Source organism: Ranitomeya variabilis, chromosome 2 (genome assembly GCF_051348905.1).
Source record: "Ranitomeya variabilis isolate aRanVar5 chromosome 2, aRanVar5.hap1, whole genome shotgun sequence".
Classification (NCBI taxonomy): domain Eukaryota; kingdom Metazoa; phylum Chordata; class Amphibia; order Anura; family Dendrobatidae; genus Ranitomeya; species Ranitomeya variabilis.
The window spans coordinates 285,502,534-285,519,989 of record NC_135233.1 but is presented as its reverse complement, the minus strand read 5'-3'; the positions used below and the strand labels follow the sequence as shown (position 1 = coordinate 285,519,989).

The window sequence follows — 17,456 nt, the reverse complement described above, 5'->3', positions numbered from 1 at the left end:
TCACCTTCTGTGCCAGCGCCGTTCCCGCGGTGTCGGCAATTGCTCTCCCGGGACACTCGTGCGGTTGCATGACACTAGGTGCACGGCACCCAATCGGCGCTGGCGTCACTGTTTCCGCTTCGGACAAATTGAACATGAAGAGGAAGTCCAGACTGAAGCTGATCCCTGACTTCCTCTTTATGTTCAATTCGAGAGAAGGCGGTACGCCAGCGCCGACTGGGTACCGGGCTCACGTGTCTCATCAACAGCACAATAGCATCGGACAGAGCGAGTGCCGACACCATGGGAACAGCACGGGAGGGGAGTATGAGATTTTTTATTATATTGGGGCCAAGCATGGGTTATAATACGTTGTTCAAGTAGTGACACCTTCTTTATTGTTTGATGACCACGCTGTTGTGTCACCTCTGATATTGGACCTACTTTACATTGCTTATTTATTCGCCACCATAGGTGACGGCCCTATGTGACACTTCTCCACTGAATGGATAAACCAACCACAGGGGCTAATACTGTATTTGGTAACTTTTGTATATACTTAATTTGGGAGCATAATACTACATGTTCATTCATGAGAGCATATCTTTGTGCTTCTGTGTTTACAGTGACCATCTGTGGGTCATTCCATGGTAGCTTACGTTACAACACAATATTGTAACTTACGTTACAAAGATGATGGTAACTTACCTTACAGTAAGTTTAATCCAATGGATGGTGACAGCTTAGTAATGAAAGTTACTATACTGTGCGGTAACGTATATTTCTCGTAATAAAAACTGTTGCTTTTAACTTGGCAGGTTAAAATACATTTTTTAAAGTTGCTGGGACTATGGTGTTTTAATACAATACAAATAGTGCTTCTCCCCTGTTTACCAGAACAGAAAATTTGGCAGACTCATGAAGGATAATTGCCTTTCCTTTTTCTGTAACGTAAGGCTACTTTCACACTAGCGTCGGGCCGACGTTCCCGACGCTAGCGTTGTCTCCGCCGCACAACGGGGGCAGCGGATGCATTTTTCCAGCGCATCCGCTGCCCCATTGTGAGGTGCGGGGAGGTGGGGGCGGAGTTCCGGCCGTGCATGCGCGGTCAGAAAAGACATTTACGACAGAGCAAAAAACGTTGCAAGCAACGTTTTTTGCTCCCGACGGTCCGCCACTGCACGACGCATCCGTCGCACGACGGGTGCGACGTGTGGCAATCCGTCACAATGCGTCGCTTGAATGTTAATCAATGGTGAAAAAACGCATCCTGCAAACACTTTTGCAGGATGCGTTTTTTTGGCAAAACGACGCATTGTGACGGAATGCAGTTAACGCTAGTGTGAAAGTAGCCTAAGTTACCAAGTAAAAACACTGTATTTTGTATTTAATTTTATTGTTGAAAAATCAAACTGTGCTGAAATCTATTAAGAATAGTTTAATGTACAATATACATTCACTCCTTTTTGTGCCTGCCTTCAAAGAACAGTCTGTAGCTAGTTTTTGGCTTGTGAATGTAAACGTACGTTACCATGGAATGACCCCTGTGTGTTTAATCAATATTATGTAAAAGTTATATTTTAAATGTTCGGCCACACTTGAGTTTACATATTAAAAAATTTACAAAATAACATGCATAAAAAAACATTGCTTTTTGTTCTTAGCGCTAAAATTAAAAACCCTCTTTAAAAGTTTTATACGGTAATTCCCTGACTGCCTATGAACTAAACGCTCAATTAAACTATTCCACCATGTTCCAATGGATTATTTTTGTTGTTTTATTTACTTTAGATATAAAAGCCAAAATCCACTGAGAGTTTTGGATAATGAATAAAACCTAGTGCACATCCTGTATTTGGCTCTTATAAATCCTCGGTAAAAAAGAAATAAACTCCTGCTAAATGTGGTGTAACGGTAATAATAGCCATGAATAGGAACTAAGTATTGTCTGAACTGAATAGGATTATGCTATAATAATGGATTGGATTGTTCCCGAAATGTCCTTTTAATTAAGGTGGATTAAAGACTGAAAATATTCTTTTAATTCCAAAATGGGCAGAAATATCTTCTATGTTTGACAATAATTTTATCAAAAACCTTCACTTGAAATAAATGCTCAAAACTGTCAATGAAACCAAGTAAGTCGGTAATTACATGAGCTGATTCCTCCAGTACTTTTTTTTTTTTTTAACTCAAATACATTTTTATTAAGAGTAACATTACAATTGACATGTTACATTCTTGTTTTCAGTACAAAGTTTCCCCCCCCAAACGAACCCCGCAATCCCAACTTATCCCGCCACCCCAATAAGACAGCCCACCTTGTTTAATAGCTCCACACTCAAATCTATAGGATGACTATCCCCTCAGTTAGGACCATAGGCCACGTGTTATGTTTTCACCAATTCAGGGTCTTGATTCACCCGGTCTCTATAACAAACCTACGGAGACCACAGCTTATCGAACATTTCAATTTTCCCTCTTTTCTGATAAAACCCCTTTTCCAGTCTCAGGCCCTGCTTCACATATTGGAGGAATTCTCTTCTTGAAGGCGGCTCGTCCTTAATCCAATTTCACGCTATTACCCTCCGGGCCATATACAGCAATCTGGCAATAGCTGTCTTCAGGTTGTTATCCACTCCAATCTCATCCACGCACCCCAACAAGCACACCATCGGGTCCCTTGGCACCGTGCATCTGTATGCTCCTTCCACACGACTCAAAACTACCAACCAAAAAGCAGCCAGTCTCGGACACGTCCACATCATATGAAATATATCTGCATCTGTAGATTTACACCTCGGGCACTCAGAATCATCACGCAAGCCTGCATTATATAACACCTTCGGAGATTTGTAAACTCTGTGTATTACATAAAGCTGTGACAGCCTATACAGTTCACTCAGAGACAGCCGTGGAACCCACTCCAGCACCGACTCCCAAGTTTCATTCTCCATTGGGCCCAGATCCCTCTCCCACTTAGCTCTCGCCAGTATTGGAAACTTTAACAGGAAAGTGTGCAGCAAGTCTTTATAAAGAGTGGAAATAACCCCCCAGTAGTCCCTTCACCACACACATACTCTAAGGGTACTGTCACACAGTACCATTTTGATCGCTACGACGGTACGATTCGTGACGTTCTAGCGATATCGTTACGATATCGCAGTGTCTGACACGCAGCAGCGATCAGGGATCCTGCTGAGAATCGTACGTCGTAGCAGATCGTGTGGAACTTTCTTTCGTCGCTTGATCACCCGCTGACATCGCTGGATCGTTGTGTGTGACAGCGATCCAGCGATGTGTTCGCTTGTAACCAGGGTAAACATCGGGTAACTAAGCGCAGGGCCGCGCTTAGTAACCCGATGTTTACCGTGGTTACCAGCGTAAAAGTAAAAAAAAAACAAACAGTACATACTCACATTCCGGTGTCTGTCCCCGGCGTCTCAGCTTCTCTCCACTGTGTGAGCGTCTGCCAGCCGGAAAGCGAGCACAGCGGTGACGTCTGACGTCACCGCTGTGCTTGCCGGCTATGGCGCTTACACAGTGGAGAGAAGCAGAACGCCGGGGACAGACACCAGAATGTAAGTATGTACTGTTTGTTTTTTTTTACTTTTACGCTGGTAACCACGGTAAACATCGGGTTACTAAGCGCGGCCCTGCGCTTAGTTACCCGATGTTTACCCTGGTTACCGGGGACTTCGGCATCGCTCCAGCGCCGTGATTGCAACGTGTGACAGCAGTCTACGACGCTGGAGCGATAATCATACGATCGCTGCGACGTCACGGATCGTGCCGTCGTAGCGATCAAAATGGTACTGTGTGACAGTACCCTAACACTATATCCCTTTGAATTTTGATGCCTCCATCCCTATTCTGAGCTCCAAATGCATGTCTCATCCGCAAATACTGATATTCCCCCGCAGGCCCAAGATCAAATTCCACCTGCAATTGGGAAAAGGATTTCAACTCTCCCTGTTCAATTATCTGATAGACATATTGAATCCCCTTGGCCTGCCATTCTGGTAGTACCCCCATTGCCACAAACTCCTTTAAATTATTATTATGCCATAGCAGGGAGAATCTGGTCAGACCCGTAATCCCACGTATGTTTTAGTCTACCCCACAGCTTACATATCAATAACATAGTCGGATACAATTTCCCCAAAGCCCCCAGGGAGCCATCCTCCAGACATTGTACTGCTGGCCTTCTTTTTGTCACCTTTTCCATTAATTGCTGTACCGCACCGGACGACCCTTCATGCGCCCAGCCCTTTAAGTGCTGACTCTGGGCTGCAAGAAAATATACTTCAGGGTTAGGCAATGCCAAGCCCCCATCTTCCTTGGGTCGCTGAAGTGTCTCCAGTCTGATATGTGGATGTTGTCTCCCCCATACCAAATTCCTGAACAGGGAGTTAATCTGCCAAAATTTCCCGCGCGGTATCCAAACTGGCGCATTATGAAGAACATACAGAATCTTCGGCATCAAAATCATTTTGATAAGATTCACCCTGCCCACCACAGATAAATGCAGCTTAACCCAAGCATCCACTTTTGCCTTAAGAACACCTAAGATCGGAGTCAGATTCCTATGTATGTAATCCGTAACCGGCATAGATACCCATATCCCAAGATATTTAAATTGACTTACCACCTTCAGTCGCCCATCCTCCAGCAGCTCACTCCCCTCCTCCCCTACGTCGTCCACTTTAAACAAAATAGACTTACTCCAGTTTATCGTCAGTCCTGACAGTGAGCCAAACCTTTCAATAATCCCAATAGCCCCCCCCCAAGGAAGCAACCGGGTCAGCTAGAAACAGTAGAATATCGTCCGCATACAACGCCACCCTCTCTTCAATCATCCGATATTTAAACCCAGACACCTCGTCAGACTGTCGAAGTTTAGCAGCCAATGGCTCCACGGCCAGAGCAAACAAAAGAGGAGAGAGCGGACATCCCTGCCTTGTCCCTCTAGCTAATTGTATAGTCCGTGATAACTCCCCATTCACCCGGACTCTGGCCATCGGCTGCGAATACAGCAGCCGAATCAGGACACAAACCGTGAGCCAAACCCCATATATTGCAACACCTGCCAGAAATATCCCCATTCCACACTGTCGAACGCCTTATGGGCGTCTAAAGATGCAACAACTCTCTGGCCACAGTTATCAGACCTAAGCTGCAGATTCATAAATAGCCTCCGTAGGTTGACCGCCGTGGATCTATCAGGCATAAAGCCAGATTGGTCTGGGTGCACCAGGCCGGAGATTACACTCGTCAACCTCATCGCCAACATCTTGGCCAGAATCTTGACATCTATAGTGAGGATCCCTCCAGTACTTAAAGGGTTGTCTGCGTGCTTTTGATGCCATGTACTAGTCCTGTGACCCCACACTTAATATTAGTAAATCTGATGGCAGACGATGTACAGTGGAAATTAAAACGGAAGAAATATAAAAGAACATTACTCTGCAAGGCTAACAGGACTTTTCTAACCAGTGGAAGCTGCCTGTGCCTAATGAAATGTAAGACGTAACCTTTCTCCAGGTGGAAAGTGACATGCTTGGGTAAGGAGACTTAGGCTATGTGCACACGTTGCGGATTCATGTGCGGATTTTTCCACTCAGTTTTTGTAAAATCAGCAGGTAAAACACACTGCGGATTAACCGCGGATTCCACCTGCGGATTCCTATTGAGGAGCAGGTGTAAAACCCTGTGGAATCCGCACAAAGAATTGATATGCTGCAGAAAATAAACCGCTGCGTTTCCGTGCAGTATTTTCTGCAGCATGTGCACTGCGGATTTGGTTTTCCATAGGTTTACATGGTACTGTACAACACATGGAAAACTGCTGCGGATCCGCAGCGTGTGCACATAGCCTTAGGCTAGGTTCACATTGCGTTAATGGGTGATCGCTAACGGACAGCGTTGCACGGCGAAAATGTCGCAATTAACGCCGTGCAACAGGTCCGTTAGCGCACCCATTGACAGCAATGTTAATTTCGCCAGCAGCGCATCACTAGCGCGTGCCTTTTTCGGCTCGCGCTAGTGATGTGCCGTTCTTCTGTGACGCGCCTCGGATGCTGCTTGCAGCGTCCGCGGCGCGCCCGAGGTCCGTTCCCCGCTCTCGCAGATCGGGGATCTGCGAGAGCGGGGACGTTAACGCGACCCCCAAACGCGATCCCTAAAAATACATTGCGTTAGCGCAATCCGCTAGCGCTAAACGGATTGCCCTAACGCAATGTGAACCTAGCCTTAGACTAAGTTTCAAGTGTGAAGTAATCACTGGACATGTGCATTAATAAGAATGCACAACTTTATTTAATTTGGCGCATGCTTTCTGCTGTAAATTTACGCTACCGTTTTCAAAAGTGATGCTGATGTTAAGCCGACATACAATGTTATGCGTTAATTATTTTGTGTTATTTATTTTGTGACTGTTTAAGATCATAAAAATTCAAAGTTTTGAATATTGGAATTTTTTCTATATTTGTCAACTTTCAGATAACTTCTTAAATAAACTAAAATTTATTTTACTCACTTATAAAGAACCATTAATTTCACAGCGCTTTACAGACATTACCAGTGTCAACTTAAACTGACCACCAACATAAGGGTCAATGAAAAAGGAATCTCCGCATCACTGATATATAGAAGCGGCCGCTACATACAACGTCAGATTAGAGAAATGTAGCCAGGGCAAGAAGGGTTAAATTAAGTTCATGCACAGCAGGATGGAGGGGGTCTCATCTGCGGCCCCCAGTAACCAGAACCCTATGTTGTATGGAAGCTGCCACCAATCACAGCAGCTGCCCAGGAAGTGTGTGCACAGAGGCAGAGACATGAGGGCTCCTCTCCAGGTGCCACATACTAGTGATGCCATGATACCCCCCCCATACAGACACTGCACAGTGTAGTAATAGGACACACACTACAATGGAGGGACATATAAAGGCCAGAGCAAGTACAGACAGTGCAATACCTGTATCCATAGTAACCTGCACTTACAGGTCACTGCCTACAGCTGACGCCATGACAGCGCACCTCCTTGTGTCAGCACCTCAGCTACAGGTGATATATAGCGGCACCAGCACCGGGGCACAGGCTGCACCACACAAAGAGCAGCACAACTTACACACAGCTGAGAGAGGCGCTGCAGCACAGCTCCGGCACCACCGTCTCCCTGGTAACAGTGTGTGCAACAGGAATCAGAGCCCGGGCACAAGATCCGCCCGTGATATTAGTTCCTAGATATAAAATGACCTACAGGCAGATGGCGATGGCGAGCAGCGGAGGCCGTACACAGGCAGCAGCACGGTGCTACATCTCCGTGTGCGCTCATTATTAGCTGGTTGTCTCAGGGACTGTGAAGTACTGACAGAGGAGAGATGGTGATGTGTGAGTGTGAGGCACCACTCCTGATAGTGACCTGTGCTAGCACCAGCCCTTATAGTGACCTGTCCTCCACCAGTCCTGATCGTGACCTGTCCTCCACCAGTCCTGATCGTGACCTGTCCTCCACCAGTCCTGATCGTGACCTGTCCTCCACCAGTCCTGATCGTGACCTGTCCTCCACCAGTCCTGATTGTGACCTGTCCTCCACTAGTCCTGATCGTGACCTGTCCTCCACCAGTCCTGATCGTGACCTGTCCTCCACCAGTCCTGATTGTGACCTGTCCTCCACCAGTCCTGATAGCGACCTGTCCTCCACCAGTCCTGATAGTGCCCTGTCCTAGCACCAGTCCTGATAGTGACCAGTCCTAGCACCAGTCCTGATAGTGACCTGTCCTATCACCAATCCTGATAGTGACCGGTCCTCCACCAGTCCTGATAGTGATCTGTCTTGGCACCACTCCTGATAGTGACCTGTCCTCCACCAGTCCTGATAGTGACCTGTCCTAGCACCAGTCCTGATAGTGACCTGTCCTAGCACCAGTCCTGATAGTGACTTGTCCTAGCACCAGTCCTGATAGTGACCAGTCCTAGCACCAGTCCTGATAGTAACCTGTCCTATCACCAGTCCTGATAGTGATTGGTCCTAGCACCAATCCTGATAGTGATCTGTCCTAGCACCAGTGCTGATAGTGACCTGTCCTAGCACCAATGCTGATATTGACCTGTCCTAGCACCAGTCCTGATAGTGACCGGTCCTCCACCAGTCCTGATAGTGACCTGTCCTAACACCAGTCCTGACAGTGACCTGTTGACCTGTCCTAGCACCAGTCCTGATAGTGACCTGTCCTCCACCAGTCCTGATAGTGACCTGTCCTAACACCAGTCCTGACAGTGACCTGTCCTCCACCGGTCCTGATAGTGACCTGTCCTAGCACCAGTCCTGATAGTGACCTGTCCTAGCACCAGTCCTGATCGTGACCTGTCCACCACCAGTCCTGATAGTGACCTGTCTTCCACCAGTCCTGATAGTGACCTGTCCTCCACCAGTCCTGATAGTGACCTGTCCTCCACCAGTCCTGATAGTGACCTGTCCTCCACCAGTCCTGAAATGACCTGTCCTCCACCAGTCCTGATAGTGACCTGTCCTAGCACCAGTCCTGATAGTGACCTGTCCTCCACCAGTCCTGATAGTGACCTGTCCTCCACCAGTCCTGATAGTGACCTGTCCTCCACCTGTCCTGATAGTGACCTGTCCTCCACCAGTCCTGATAGTGACCTGTCCTAGCACCAGTCCTGATAGTGACCTGTCCTCCACCAGTCCTGATAGTGACCTGTCCTCCACCAGTCCTGATAGTGACCTGTCCTAGTGCCAGTCCTGACAGTGACCTGTCCTAGCATCAGTCCTGATAGTGACCAGTCCTAGCACCAGTCTTGATAGTGACCTGTCCTATCACCAGTCCTGATAGTGACCTGTCCTATCACCAATCCTGATAGTGACCAGTCCTCCACCAGTGCTGATAGTGACCAGTCCTTCACCAGTCCTGATAGTGATCTGTCCTAGCACCAGTCCTGATAGTGACCGGTCCTCCACCAGTCCTGATAGTGATCTGTCCTAGCACCAGTCCTGATAGTGACCTGTCCTAGCACCAGTCCTGATAGTGACCTGTCCTAGCACCTGTGCTGATAGTGACCGATCTTAGCACCAGTCCTGACAGTGGCCGATCTTAGCACCTTTGCTGATAGTGACCTCCTCTATTATCTATACAAAACCTACAAGAAGCAAAATGAACATAAACCCTGCTTTAACTAAAGAAGTAAAAAGCCAAAGTTTTGTATGCTTTATGGCCAAAGTGAACATACGTTTATGTGCACCAAGCTGAATTTTTGTGTTTTTTCCTCTATAATCTGGTAGAATTGTAGTGTTGGCACACAGTTATGTCTAACACACACTTTAGTCTGGGGCTGTATTGTGTCACACTATAGCAATTATCTGACAAGCTGCACAACCAAAAACATTGGTGTCACTCGCTGTTGGATTTTTATTATTTTACAGCTGCAGTTTTTCTGTAAAAGTATAGCACAGCCAACCCGCATTGAAGTCACATTCACATGCAGCTTGCATTGAGGTTGCATGCGACTTGTGACCAGTGAATAGAAAATCTAACACAAGAATCTACCTTTCAACATGTCGCACCCAATGATCTCCTATGGCGGCCAAATATGACCTACCACAGCTGTGACACGTTTGCTTTGTTGTCGCTGGTCGCACGATTCACTTGCCATAGACTTCAATATAAGTGTCATGTGGCTGAGACTTGTCTGAGATTTAGCTCATTTTTTTCACACCAAAATCACAGACAAGTCGCAGATGTGGGAAGAAAGGTTTTTGGCCTCACAACTTGTGTGAGAATTGCTGTCACACAACACTTATCATATAGTCTCAGCCTTTGGGAACATTTGTGACTTGTCATATCAGTAGTTACCCTCCACCCTCAGACCGAATAGTGACTGACTACACATTTCTCATGTAGCCTCAGCCTACATGGTGGCCTCTTTTTGCCTCCTCCGTGCTCCCTAAGTCATACCTTCTGTCCTTCCATACTGTGGGGTAGGAAAGGTGGGACAGGTGTGGTTTAGACTTACCACTATGTTCCCCATGGCACTATGGTGGCCATATTAGAAGCAAGAGGAACAGACCCCGTGACTGAGCATAGGAGGCAAACAGAAGGGACCTGGTAGAATAACTGCACGTGAGGCTGTACAGTCCCAGGAGGGAGAGTCACTTTTACAGAGCATTCGCAGAATTGAAGGTTATTCCATATTTATAGGGCAAGGGATAAGTTAATGTCCACTGGGACCCCCAGGGATCCTCAGAATGGGGCTCTGGACTCTGCAAATAATACAGACAAATCTGCTGGCCCGGTCTATGGAAGAACTAATGCGGAAGGGGTTAGGACTTATGTACTAGTAGGCTCACTCCCCTGGAATGAGTCGAATACACTAAGTGATACGCCTGACCTATTCATGCTCGACTTAACAAATGCAATCTCTAACCATATGGGTCTCCGATATATACAGGTTATTGCCGGTTGAAATTGCTTTAACCATGTAAATGCCACACACTGTTGTGCCGCACTACCTAACCCCAGGGAATTTCAATTCACAATATCTAGTTTGGATGCTATAATGCTACATTGCTGATTGTGACAGGCGAACGAGACAGCAATTTAAAACCTACAAAACACCTCCAGTACCTAATATTATACATCCCCTCACTAAATCAGAACTGAACCAAAAATCAAATGGTCACATAATATAAATAATGGACCTGCCCAAAAGCACACAAAAATAGAGGAAGGAAGACAATGAATATGATAATATGTTTATTAAATTAATTCCACAATATAAAAAATATGGATATAATGGAGGAGGAAGCTAATGAGGTAGTAGTCCCATCAACGAAAGCCTCCTAATATAAAGACAAAAAAGACCCCCTACTACCAATACCGGTCATAACTGATGATAGATCCATGGACATCAATGAAAGCACATGGTGAAAAAAATATATAATGATCAACTAGTAATTCTGTTCCAATAAATACTAGAATAGCCTGAAAGACATAAATACCATAGAAGAAAGTAACTAGAAATAATGAAAACGTATCAGAGAAGTACCAGGGAGCATTTCAGAGGCACAGCCTTTAATAAATATTTAGAAATGCAAAATACAGGCAGTGATGTACTGCCATTGCCCAGGCTTCGTTCGTTCACCACTTCCTAATAGGAGGTAGTTATGGTCTTTCATTGCCCAGGCTTTGTTCATTCATCCACCACTTTCTAATAGAGGTGGTTATGGACTTCTGTTGCCAAGGCTTTGTTCATTCATCCACCACTTCCTCATAGGAGGCAGTTATGGATTTCCATTGCCCAGGCTTCTTTCTTTAGTACAACCAATTCTTAATAAGAGACAGTTCTGGACTTTTGATGCACAGACTTCACTCATTCACCACTTCCTAATAGGAGGCAGTCATGGACTTCTGTTAAATAGGCTTTGTTTGTCATTTCCTGACAGAAGGCAGTTATGGACTTCCGTTGAATATATAAGAAGAGAAACCGGGCTGGGGGTGCCTTTCTTGTGTTGGGTCCGGAACTGTCGGGGATGTCTCCTTTGTTGTCCGGGGGAAAGTTTAGGCAACCGGACCAATCCTTGCACGGGCTGACAGGGAGCGTGGCTAAGCGTTACTAGGGGCAGCGCAGAGCGCGGGAACAGACAGTTGGCAGAAAGGCGCAGTGCACGGCTGAGGAGAGTGAGAGCTTCTGCTTCAGGGTACCGTTAGCTGCGGAGATGCGCGCCCGGCCGTGAGAGAAACCTACCACAGAGACTCTGACAAGAAGCCCGCCGTGTGCAGGTTGGCTCCCAGACATCGAGGTGCCATTCGCTCTATAACGTCAGTGCTGCGCATGTGCCGCCTGACAGAAACTGAGACGTGGACCGGGTACCGCTTCTTGAATCCCCGGTGCATATTCATCGAGCTTCACTTAATTTTGACAGGACTGTGGCCTATACATTTAAAAGGCATTCAACCAACAGCACTCAGATAATCACAGTGCACGCTCCAAAGTCCATGGATCCAACTGGACCAATACTCACAAAAAGTTGAAGAAAGAGCAGCATCCGTTTCCAGGTGAAAAAAATAGTACAAAATCTTTATTCTGCCATCACATGATACAACTTTTCAGCCAAAAAATGGCCTTTGTCAAGTATGACTTGACAAAGGCCATTTTTTGGCCGAAACGTATCATGTGATGGCAGAATAAAGATTTTGTACTATTTTTTCACCTGGAAACGGATGCTGCTCTTTCTTCAACTTTTTGTGGCCTATACATTGTCGGCCACCGGAGTCTCCTTACTGAGGACTCCACGGAACGTTTCAAAGACGTTGCCAGCCGGGAACATATCATCGCCTTCTTCAGTACCACACCAGATCCACGTCGTGCCAACGGCTGTTGTCGCCATTATCTATTCCAGGACCGTTTCTGTCAGGAAGGCGCCCGATGGATAACTGACTTCTTTGAGAACGATTTTCTTTGTTATTCCTGCGTTGATTTTCCTGTAACCAAACTCCTGTATTCCCTATTCTGCCTGCATTTTACCTCATGTTTTTTCTATCTCCCTGCGTGGAGTAACTCCCTGTTTTATTAAAACCTGTTAACCCTTGATCTGCCTCCTGTCTGTCACTGCATCTTCCAGCCTGCTCACACATAGTCTTCGTTCTTTCATCCGTCACGTCCTAATAGTAGCCAGGTATGAATTTTCGTTGCCCAGGCTTTGTTCATCCACCACTTCCTAATTGGAGGCCATTATGGATTTTCGTTGCCCAGGCTTCTTTCATTTGTCCACCACTTCCAAATAGGAGGCAGGTATGGACTTTCATTGCCCATGATTTGTTCGTTCATCCAGTCCTCATAGGAGGCAGTTATGGACTTCCATTGCACAGCCTTCACTCATTCGTCCACCACTTCCAAATAGGAGGCAGGTGTGGACTTTCATTGCCCAGGCTTCGTTCGTTCATGCACCACTTTCTCATAGGAGGTAGGTATGGATTTCATTGCCCCGGTTTCATTCATTCATCCACCACTTCCTCATAGGAGGCAGGTATGGACTTTCATTGCCCATGATTTGTTCGTTCATCCAGTCCTCATAGGAGGCAATTATGGACTTCCATTGCACAGGCTTCATTCATTCGTCCACCACTTCCAAATAGGAGGCAGGTGTGGACTTTCATTGCCCAGGCTTCATTCGTTCATCCACCACTTCCTCATAGGAGGCAGGTATGGACTTCCATTGTACAGGCTTCTTTCATTCACCCACCACTTCCTAATAGGAGGCATGTATGGACTTCCGTTGCACAGGCTTTATTCATTCGCCCACAACTCCCTAATAAGAAGCATTACTGTCATGGCCAAAAGTATTCACACCCCTGCAATTCTTTCAGATAATACTCAGTTTCTTCCTGAAAATGATTGCAAACACAAATTCTTTGGTATAATTATCTTTATTTAATTTGTCTTAAATGAAAAAACACAAAAAGAATTGTCCTAAAGCCAAATTGGATATAATTCCACACCAAACATAAAAAAGGGGGTGGACAAAAGTATTGGCGCTGTTTGAAAAATCATGTGACGCTTCTTCTCTAATTTGTGTAATTAACAGCACCTGTAACTTACCTGTGGCACCTAACAGGTGTTGGCAATAACTAAATCACACTTGCAGCCAGTTGACATGGATTAAAGTTGACTCAACCTCTGTCCTGTGTCCTTGTGTGTACCACATTGAGCATGGAGAAAAGAAAGAAGACCAAAGAACTGTCTGAGGACTTGAGAAACCAAATTGTGAGGAAGCATGAGAAATCTCAAGGCTACAAGTCCATCTCCAAAGACCTGAATGTTCCTGTGTCTACCGTGCGCAGTGTCATCAAGAAGTTTAAAGCCCATGGCACTGTGGCTAACCTCCCTAGATGTGGACGGAAAAGAAAAATTAACAAGAGATTTCAACGCAAGATTGTGCGGATGTTGGATAAAGAACCTCGACTAACATCCAAACAAGTTCAAGCTGCCCTGCAGTCCGAGGGTACAACAGTGTCAACCCGTACTATCCGTCGGCGTCTGAATGACAAGGGACTGTATGGTAGGAGACCCAGGAAGACCCCACTTCTTACCCCGAGACATAAAAAAGCCTGGCTGGAGTTTGCCAAAACTTACCTGAAAAAGCCTAAAACGTTTTGGAAGAATGTTCTCTGGTCAGATGGGACAAAAGTCGAGCTTTTTGGGCAAAGGCATCAACATAGAGTTTACAGGAGAAAAAAAAAAGAGGCATTCAAAGAAAAGAACACGGTCCCTACAGTCAAACATGGCGGAGGTTCCCTGATGTTTTGGGTTTGCTTTGCTGCCTCTGGCACTGGACTGCTTGACCGTATGCATGGCATTATGAAGTCTGAAGACTACCAACAAATTTTACAGCATAATGTAGGGCCCAGTCTGAGAAAGCTGGGTGTCCCTCAGAGGTCATGGGTCTTCCAGCAGGACAATGACCCAAAACACACTTCAAAAAACACTAGAAAATGGTTTGAGAGAAAGCACTGGAGACTTCTAAGGTGGCCAGCAATGAGTCCAGACCTCAATCCCATAGAACACCTGTGGAGAGATCTAAAAATGGCAGTTTGGAGAAGGCACCCTTCAAATATCAGGGACCTGGAGCAGTTTGCCAAAGAAGAATGGTCTAAAATTCCAGCAGAGCATTGTAAGAAACTCATTGATGGTTACCGGAAGCGGTTGGTTGCAGTTATTTTGGCTAAAGGTTGTGCAACCAAGTATTAGGCTGAGGGTGCCAATACTTTTGTCTGGCCCATTTTTGGAGTTTTGTGTGAAATGATCAATGTTTTGCTTTTTGCTTCATTCTCTTTTGTGTTTTTTTCATTTAAGACAAATTAAATGAAGATAATAATACCAAAGAATTTGTGATTGCAATCATTTTCAGGAAGAAACTGAGTATTATCTGACAGAATTGCAGTGAATACTTTTGGCCATGACTGTATGAGCTACTTTTGCACATGCATTACTTTTTTAAATTCAGCCAGTATAATGCAGTACTTGGGAAATTGAAGAGTGAGTTTCACCTACCACAATGACCCAGAGCCTGATGGAATACATCACAGAATAAGAGATCCTTAGATTTCTAACATGTATCTTGATATCCATGGAGAAACCTGGATAAATGGAGCCCTTGCTGCCAGTTTTGGAAGTCTGATTGAGGTTCCTGGTCTTTTGGGGGATAGACTCTCGATTTTTTAAGTGTAGTAGCTTAATCAGGATTGGTCATCCAGATGCACTAAGTGGAGGTGGACAAGTAGGGATTCTCTGTGCCCATTCAATTGCAAGGAAGGCGTGAAGATATCTTTACCCATAGCCTTTGGATTCAAGATTCAAAGTAATAGACAGGAATTTGCCCTTCTGTTTTTTCAGCACACCTTTAACCATCTATTATTTCTGTTTACTCTACTCTCTAAGTTATCTGACGTATTAATCAGCTGAAAGCCATTCTGCATTGCTTTCTTAAGTTCTCTGTAAATAGGTGGGAGTTCATCCTCAACAGAACTAACTCAGCCCTTCAGCTCCCCCATTCTTTAGAATCTTTATGTAAATCTTGTTTTTGTGATACGCATCTTCTTTCAGCCCCCGATCTGCTCACTAAGTGTACCTAAAGTAGAATTACATGTAGGTACCGCAGTAAACACTTCCCGGAGAATGGGCGCTTATATCTGCTCCCCTGCAGTAATATTCAGTGACATTTCCTCACGTGCAACAAGACTTAATAGGGAGGAGGGAGAACCATGTTGTTGTTGTATAGAGGTAGTCGGTGTAATTTATTCAAAGTTTAAACTCAATCTTCACCTTCCTATCTTGTTTGGCAGCTCCTAATAGCACCTCCTCCCTGCTGCTGAGATCTCACACTGCTCAGTACAAGCTGCAGCTGTTTGTGAGGCTGGGTGGGTAGAAAATGAATGCACTTGGACCCTGTGGTCTTTAGTCTTTAGCTGGACTCATAAAATCATCTTTTTATTTTAATACCAGTGTGGCGCCCCAGGGTCCTGGTCGTCACAGTGGTATTGCTTTCCTCCATACTACGTTTGGAGGCAAGGAAGGATAACTGCATCCAGGTATCACAAACATGCAACACATTCAGACTCCAGGCCACCAGGGGGAGCTTCTGCTCCTATTTATTAGGTCACTCTATATATATATATATATATATATATATATATATATATATATATATATATATATATACATATATATATATATCTGGTAGTCTGTAGGGACAGTTATTGAGTTGCTGGCTGAGCTCTGCTCAGGTAGTTCCAGACATCCGTCTGAGGAGGACAGAGGGTCCACGGAGCTGTGCATGCCCTCAGAGCTGCAGCTCCCAGAAAGAGGCATTGGAAGGCAGAATTGTATTGCAGCGAGCGTGAAGGAAGTCGAAGCAAAGGAGAGGATACCAGAAGGGGACCAGCCCCGAACAGGCTGCCTCCTTCTGAGGCGCAGAACACTGGTAGCTGGGACACCGAGGGAGTAAGGACCTCTACGCCTTATTTCAGAGACTGGCAGGACAGCTAATTGAAGGTTACCTGTCCGCACCTACACCCAGTAGGCACGGTGACACCTACCGAGCCGGGTTATCTAAGGGACCCTATAAACAGGCTCAAGTCACCAGTCATACGGGTTTTGTCCTATCCTTTACGGGGGACAGAGAGAGAGAAACACCACATCTGTGAGACCCTTATGTGAAGCCATATGCAGTAATGGACTACACCACTGCAGCGCAAGGGAAGGCTATTGATTTCCACCTGGACAAGGGGATTCTGGACTTGCCTCCAAACCGGCCAGACTCTGCCTGCCCTGTGATCTGGTGCCCTGGACTGTGGATGCTGAATTCTTCAGTAAAAGGTAAAGAGACTGCAACCGTGTCCTCGTTCTTCTCCGCGCCTCTCACCATACCACCATCTTTACACTGGGAAGCCCTGGGGATATACTTCACCTGTGGGAAGGTATACCATCTAGCTGCCATAACATCACCCCAGCAGACCCCTTAAAGCAGCGTCGGTCACCCTGACCGAGTACCACAGGTGGCGTCACGAACATAAACTTTATCCCTTTAAAGACCTCTCCCTTTTATACGGATGTCCCATGGCCACGGACCAGGTCAGCCACCGTGACATCCCCCTTTGAGCCGACCGGACCCGGTACCGAACACCCCACGGCCATTGGGGGCGATCCACCAGAGTAGAATAAGAGCTAAGAGATCAATTTAATTTTGTATGCAGTTTATCCTCTTTAACCCTCTAAGGATTCAGGCTTTTTTTTGCTTTTGCAGTTTCGTTTTTTTCATAACCTTGTTCTTCTAAGAGAAATAACTTTTTATTTTTATTTTTTTATTTTTCTATCAAAATACAGTACATGTATGAGGACTTTATTTTTTTTTTGCAATGCAAGTTGTAGGTTTTCATTTTCCCAACTAATGTACTGAA

General features: G+C 45.7%; 1 protein-coding gene across 8 annotated transcripts in view; it reads right to left on the bottom strand.

Moving 5' to 3' along the window:
• The window catches only part of C2H8orf48 (chromosome 2 C8orf48 homolog), a 56,646-nt gene extending 49,438 nt beyond the window's left edge, over positions 1-7,208 (bottom strand). For 3 of the 8 annotated variants that reach the window (XR_013221273.1, XR_013221274.1, XM_077285074.1), the window contains exon 1: positions 6,959-7,194. Coding sequence is in view for 1 of the 8 variants with exons in the window: in XM_077285073.1 (XP_077141188.1) it covers positions 6,985-7,010 (26 nt within the window). In the remaining 7 variants the exon portion in view is untranslated. Of the gene's footprint in view, positions 1-6,958 lie in introns of all 8 variants that reach the window. The other 5 variants (XR_013221271.1, XR_013221272.1, XR_013221270.1 and 2 more) reach the window with 3 other exon arrangements.
• Positions 7,209-17,456: the final 10,248 nt, after the last annotated feature.